Source organism: Heptranchias perlo, chromosome 29 (assembly GCF_035084215.1).
Source record: "Heptranchias perlo isolate sHepPer1 chromosome 29, sHepPer1.hap1, whole genome shotgun sequence".
In the NCBI taxonomy this organism is placed as follows: Eukaryota; Metazoa; Chordata; class Chondrichthyes; order Hexanchiformes; family Hexanchidae; genus Heptranchias; species Heptranchias perlo.
The window spans coordinates 4,035,601-4,042,760 of record NC_090353.1 but is presented as its reverse complement, the minus strand read 5'-3'; the positions used below and the strand labels follow the sequence as shown (position 1 = coordinate 4,042,760).

The 7,160-nt window shown below is 47.4% G+C and overlaps 1 protein-coding gene across 3 annotated transcripts in view; it reads right to left on the bottom strand.

The window, feature by feature from the left end:
• Positions 1 to 5,916: 5,916 nt before the first annotated feature.
• Positions 5,917 to 7,160, bottom strand: part of si:ch1073-396h14.1 (disintegrin and metalloproteinase domain-containing protein 10) — a 660,397-nt gene continuing 659,153 nt past the window's right edge. For 2 of the 3 annotated variants that reach the window (XM_067967993.1, XM_067967995.1), the window contains one exon: positions 5,917 to 6,224. In XM_067967993.1, coding sequence (XP_067824094.1) covers positions 6,030 to 6,224 — 195 coding nt within the window. In that variant the 3' untranslated portion in view covers positions 5,917 to 6,029. The remainder of the gene's footprint in view (positions 6,225 to 7,160) is intronic. The other variant, XM_067967994.1, reaches the window with a different exon arrangement.

Here is a 7,160-nt window from a genome sequence, read left to right as displayed (position 1 = left end):
GTATCCAGTGCACTCAGCCATTTCTTGATATCACGTGGAGTGAATCAAATTGGCTGAAGACTGGCTTCTGTGATGGTGGGGATATCGGGAGGAGGCCGAGATGAATCATCCACTCGGCACTTCTGGCTGAAGATGGTTGCAAACGCTTCAGCCTTGTCTTTTGCACTCACGTGCTGGACTCCGTCATCATTGAGGATGGGGAAGTTCATGGAGCCTCCTCCTCCCGTTAGTTGTTTAATTGTCCACGACCGTTCACGACTGGATGTGGCAGGACTGCAGATCTTTGATCTGATCCGTTGGTTGTGGAATCACTTAGCTCTGTCTATAGCATGTTGCTTCCACTGTTTATCATGCATGTAGTCCTGAGTTGTAGCTCCACCAGGTTGGCTCCTCATAAGAACACAAGAACATAAGAAATAGGAGCAGGAGTAGGCCATCCGGCCCCTCGAGCTCCGCTATTCAACAAGATCATGGCTGATCTTCTACCTCAACTCCATTTTCCTGCACTATCCCCATATCCCTTGACGCCTTTAATATCTATAAATCTATCGATCTCTGTTTTGAATGTACTCAATGACTGAGCCTCCACAGCCCTCTGGGGTAGAGAATTCCAAAGATTCACCACCCTCTGAGTGAAGAAATTTCTCCTCATCTCAGTCCTAAATAGCCGACCCCTTATTCTGAGACTGTGACCCCTGGTTCCAGCCAGGGGAAACATCCTCCCTACATCTACCCTGTCGAGCCCTGTAAGAATTTTGTATGTTTCAATGAGATCACCTCTCATTCTCCTAACCTCTAGTGAATACAGGCCTGGTCTACTCAATCTCTCCTCATACAACAATCCTGACATCCCAGGAATCAGTATGGTGAACCTTCGTCGCACTCCCTCTATGGCAAGTATAACCTTTCTTAGGTAAGGAGACCAAAATTGTACACAATATTCCAGGTGCGGTCTCACCAAGGCCCTACATAATTGCAGTGAGACATTTTTACTCCTGTACTCAAATCGTCTTGTAGTAAAGGCCAACATTCCATTTGCCTTCCTAATTGCTTGCTGCACCTGCGTGTTAGCTTTCAGTGACTCATGTACAAGGACACCCAGGTCCCTTTGAACATCAACATTTTCCATTTTTAGGTACGCCTGGTGCTGCTCCTGGCATGCTCTTCTACACTCCTCATTGAACCAGGGTTGATTCCCTGGATTGTTGGTAATGGTAGAGTGAGGAATATGCCGGGCCATGAGGTTACAGATTGTGCTGGAATACAATTCTGTTGCTGCTTATGACCCACAGCGCCTCATGGTTGCCCAGTTTTGAGCTGCTAGATCTGTTTTGAATCTATCCCATTTAGCACGATGGTAGTGCCACACAACACGTTGGATGGTGTCCTCAGTATGAAGACGGGACTTTATCTCCACAAGGACTGTGCGGTGGTCACTCTTACCAATACTGTCATGGACAGATGCATCTGTAAGGTAGATTAGTGAGGACGAGGTGAAATCGGTTTTTCCCTTGTGTTGGTTCGCTCACCGCCTGCCACAGGCCCAGTCTGGCAGCTATGTCCTTCAGGACTCAGCCAGCTTGGTCAGTAGTGGGGCTACCGAGCCACTCTTGGTGACAGGCATTGAAGTCCCCCACCCAGAGTACATTCTGTGCCTTTAGCTACCCTCAGTGCTTCCTCCAAGTGGTGCTCAACATGGAGGAGGACTGATTCATCAGCTGAGGGAGGGCAGTAGGTGGTAATCAGCAGGTTTCCTTGCCCATCTTTGACCTGATGCCATGAGAATTCCTGGGGTCTGGAGGGGCCACTCCCTCCTGACTGTATATCACTGTACCGCCACCTCTGGTGGGTCTGTCCTGCCAGTGGGACGGGACACACCCAGGGATGGTGATGGAAGAGTCTGGGACATTGGCTGAAAGATATGATTCTGTGAGTATGGCTATGTCAGGCTGTTGCTTGACTCGTCTGTGGGACAGCTCTCCCAATTTTGGCACAAGTCCCCAGATGTTAGTGAGGAGGACTTTGCAGGGTCGACTGGGCTTGGTTTGCCTTTGTTGTGTCTGGTGCCTAGTGGTCCGATTTATTCTTATTATGACCTTTTTTAGCGGGATTGTACAACTGAGTGGCTTGCTAGGCCATTTCAGAGGGCGATTAAGAATCAACCACATTGCTGTGGGTCTGGAGTCACATATGACGGCAGGTTTCCTTCCCTAAAGGACATTAGTGAACCAGATGGGTTTTTAACGACAATCCAGCAGTTTCATGGCCACCAATACTTGTATTTTATTCCAGATTTTATTTAATTAATTGAATTTAAATTCCCCGCTGCCATGGCGGGATTTGAACTCATGACTCTGGATTATTAGTCCAGGCCTCTGGATTACTAGTCCAGTAACATAACCACTATCTCATCAAGACTCGGTCACATCAGATCTGGAGCTTTGCATCGAGTTGGGGATTATTTTTCTCCTTCCTAGTCTCTCTTTTTGGGTAGTAAGAGAGTCAGCACCAGAAACCTTGTGAGGATGAAGAATGGGTGTTGAAACTGCGCTGGTGATCAGTGGATTAGATATTCCTCCCCGTAATATGGGCAATATTGGGTACTTGAGGTACAAGAAAGGCTAGCTGTACTTAAAGTAGATAAGTCACCCGGTCTGGATGGTTTGCATCCTAGGTTGCTGAGGGAAGTAAGGATGGAAATTGAGGAGGTACTGGCCATAATCTTCTAAACATCCATAGATACGGGGGTGGTGCCAGAGGACTGGAGAATTGCAAATGTTACACCCTTGATCAAAAAAGGGTGTAAGGATAAACCCAGCAACTACAGGCCAGTCAGTTTAACCTCGGTAGTGGGGAAACTTCTAGAAATGATAATCCGGGACAGAATTAACAGTCACTTGGGCGAGTGTGGATTAATTAGGGAAAGCCAACATAGATTTGTTAAAGGCAAATCATGTTTAACTAACCTGATAGAGATTTTTGATGAGGTAACAGAGAGGGTTGATGAGGGCAATGCAGTTGATGATGTGTATATGGACTTCCAAAAGATATTTGATAAAGTGCCGCATGGTAGGCTTATTATCAAGATTGCGGCCCATGGAATAAAGGGGGCAGTAGCAACATGGATACAGAATTGGCTAAGTGACAGGAAACAGAGAGTAGTGGTGAATGGTTGTTTTTTGGACTGGAGGGAGGTGTACAGTGGTGTTCCCCAGGGGTCAGTGCTGGGACCACTGCTTTTCTTGATATATATTAATGACTTGGACTTGGGTGTACAGGGCAGTTTCAAAATTTGCAGATGACATAAAACTTGGAAGGGTAGTAAACAGTGAGGAGGATAGTGATAGACTTCAAGAGGATATAGACAGGCTGGTGGCATGGGTGGACACGTGGCAGATGAACTTTAACGCAGAAAAATGCGAAGTGATACATTTCGGTAGAAAGAGCAAGGCGAGGCAATATAAACTAGAGGGCACAACTCTAAAAGGGGTGCAGGAACAGAGAGATCTGGGGGTATATGTGCATAAATCATTGAAGGTGGCAGGGCAGGTTGAGAAAGCGGTTAAAAAAGCATACGGGATCCTGGGCTTTATAAATAGAGGCATAGAGTACAAAAGCAGGGAAGTCATGATGAACCTTTATAAAACACTGGTTCGACCACAACTGGAGTATTGTGTCCAGTTCTGGGCACCGCACTTTAGGAAAGATGTGAAGGCCTTAGAGAGGGTGCAGAAGAGATTTACTAGAATGGTCCCAGGGATGAGGTACTTTAGTTATGTGGATAGACTGGAGAAGCTGGGGTTGTTCTCCTGGGAGTAGAGACGGTTGAGAGGAGATTTGATAGAGGTATTCAAAATCATGAAGGGTCTACACAGAGTACATAGAGAGAAACTGTTCTCATTGGAGGAACGGTCAAGAACCAGAGGACATAGATTTAAGATGATTGGCAAAAGAACCAAAGGTGACATGAGAAAAAACATTTTTACACAGCGAGTGGTTAGGATCTGGAATGCACTGCCCGAGGGGGTGGTGGAGGCAGATTCAATCATGGCCTTCAAAAGGGAACTGGATAAGTACTTGAAAGGAAAAAAATTGCAGGGCTACGGGGAAAGGGCGGGGGAGTGGGACTAGCTCGATTGCTCTTGCATAAAGCCGGCACGGACTCGATGGGCTGAATGGCCTCCTTCCATGCTGTATCCTTTCTATGATTCTATATTAGGGTGGATGGGGAGTGGGACGGGTGATAAACCAGTGTACCGTTCTATCGCCAGCTCCCAGCGCGCCCGCAATTTTCCTCCTCAGTGGAGATGCCATGCCAATGAAGGAAATTATTCATCCGCCATGTTTCCTTGCAATTCTACCTCAGTGCTGTGAGTGGTAGGAATGGAGTTACATCCAGTGTTCTTAAGGAGGCAAAGGAGGAGTTTGTAAACTCTAAATGGCCCCATCAATTGCACCCGGCCAGCGTGTCAAATTTAACATTTTCTAAAAATTTAAACAACCTCTTTAGCGGCCCTGGGAGAGATGGCTGCCCACTGCTGCTGTGGGTACCTGAGGAGAGCTGGCTGCCCACTGCTGCTGTGGGTACCTGAGGAGAGCTGGCTGCCCACTGCTGCTGTGGGTACCTGAGGCCAGCACCAGGGACTGTCGTTCTGCCCTTCAGAGCTGGGTTCCGCTGGAAATCCCGTCCGGAGCCCGCCCAGCAACACTGACCCATGAAACTCCGCCTGGGTCAGGGTCTGGCACCATGGCCGGGTACAGGTCTGACTGTGTCAGAGGCTGGCAGATCCTCGCAGAGAAGGTTATCAATTTGGGGCATGGACTGTCAGGAAGTGGAGCCAAGCAAAGATTCCAACACGGATGTTTCACTTGGTCAGTCGGGTGTCTGATACACAACAATTTGCATTTATAAAGCTCCATTAACATAGTAAAACGTCCCTAGGCACTTCACAGGAGCGATTATCAAACTAAATTTGACACCAAGCCACATAAAGAGATACTGGGACAGGTGGGTCACAGTGGTAGGTTTTAAAGGAAAGAGAGGCGGAGGGGTTTAGGGAGGGAATTCCAGAGCTTAGGGCCTAGGTAGCTGAAGGCACGGCCGCCAAGGGTGGGGTGAAGGAAATCGGGGATGTGCCAGAGGCCAGAATTGGAGCAGCACAGAAATCTCGGACAGTTGTAAGGCTGGAGGACGTTACACGTGGAAACTATACTAAGAAATGCACAGCGAGAGAACATCTGTTATGACAAAGTACCGGATTCCCTGTAGGAGCACTCCCCACTTACACAAGTCCAGAGAGCTTGGGCATAGGTTGGCAAAGGTCAAAGGTTAGTGACACCCCCCCCCCCCACCTTCCTTCTGAGTCATGAAGGTCATGGGTTCAATTCTCACTCCAGGGAATTTGAGTACATAATCCAGCTGATATTCCAGCGCAGTGCTGAGGGCGTGTTTGACTGTTGGAGGTGCTGCCTTTTGGATGAGATGTGAAACCAAGGCCCAGTCTGTCCTCTCAGGTGGACGTAAAAGATTCCATGACATTATTCTAAGAGCAGGTAGTTCTCCTGATGCTCTGGCCAATGTTTATGCCTCAACCAATATCACCAAAATAGATAACCTGGCCACTACCCTTTGTGTGAGAAAGTGCTTCCACATTTCACTCCTGAATGGCCTAGCTCTAACTTTAAGATTGTCTCGCTTTGTCCTGGATTGCCTATCAGAGGAAATAGTAACCACAGACATGTTAAAGGGGCCCTGTTTTCATGAAAGGATTTCACTATTGTAGGTTCTGGTTGTTGGGAAAACGGGCCAAGGGATCATGTGTCATGTGTATCATCGTGACAACGATTGGCGTTGACATGAATGGTGTCATCATGTTGCGTGGTTACAAACAAACAAAAAAACCGATTGGCCGCTGATTTTTTTTAATGAAGCTGATGCCCCTTTAATTATATGGAACAAGCCAGTTAATAGTGCAGATTGAGAGGGACAAATGGTGCATCAGCCCCACAGTTCTGGAAATAGGAGCCGCTCATTGCTGACAGTATTTACGGTGCCACAGCACTGTGAGAGTAACCGTGTTCAAAAAGGGGCCGATGTTTCGTGGAGGTGGGCCCTGTGGTGGGGGGGGTCTCACTGCGCGGGAAGCCCCCCTTCTTTCTTGAAGACGGATAACGTTAGTTTGTCCTCGCCTCTTCAAAGGTTTGTAACTCTGTCCCCAGCTTGTCTGCAAAAGAAGAACGAGAAAGGTGAACAGCAGCTGTGGATGCTGAGGCTCAGAATTGCCTGATCCACACTGAGGCATTAACAGAATGCCCTTTTCTCGGTCCTGTTCTCCATGAAGACGATGCTTCTCTGGGGCAGTGTCCTAATGTTTCACAGAGGATTAATGATTCCATCACTATCATGTCCCGCTTGTGTCACTCAAATTCCGTTCTGTTTGATTAAATGTCTCTAACTCCTCAAACAGCCCCTCCCTATCCGCTCCATCTGCTACAGAGTCTCCCACCACCTAGAATTATAGAATGGTTACAGCACAGAATGAAGCCATTCGGCCCAGCGAGCACATGCTAGCTCTTTGTACGAGGAATCCAGTTAGTCCCATTCCTCCGCTCTTTCCCTGTAGCCCTGCAAGCTTTTCCCCTTCAAGTATTTATCCAATTCCCTTTTTGAAAACCATGATTGAATCTGCTTCCACCACCCTTTCAGGCACTGCATTCCAGACCATAACTACTCGCTGAAAAAGTTTTTCCTCATGTTGCCTTTGGTTCTTTTGCCAATCACCTTAAATCTGTGTCCTCTGGTTCTTGACCCTTCCGCCAATGGGAACAGTTTCTCTTTATTTACTTCAACTAAACCCGTCATGATTTTGAACACTTCTATCAAATCTCCTCTCAACCTTCTCTGCTCTAAGGAGGACAACCCCAGCTTCTCCAGTCTATCCACATAACTGAAGTCCCTCATCCCTGGAACCATTCTAGTAAATCTCTTCTGCACCCTCTCTAAGGCCTTCACATCCTTCCTAAAGTGCGGTGCCCAGAACTGGACACAATACTCCAGTTGTGGCTGAACCAGTGTTTTATAAAGGTTCATCATAACTACCTTGCTTTTGTACTCTATGCCTCTATTTATAAAGCCCAGGATCCCGTATGCTTTTTTAGCC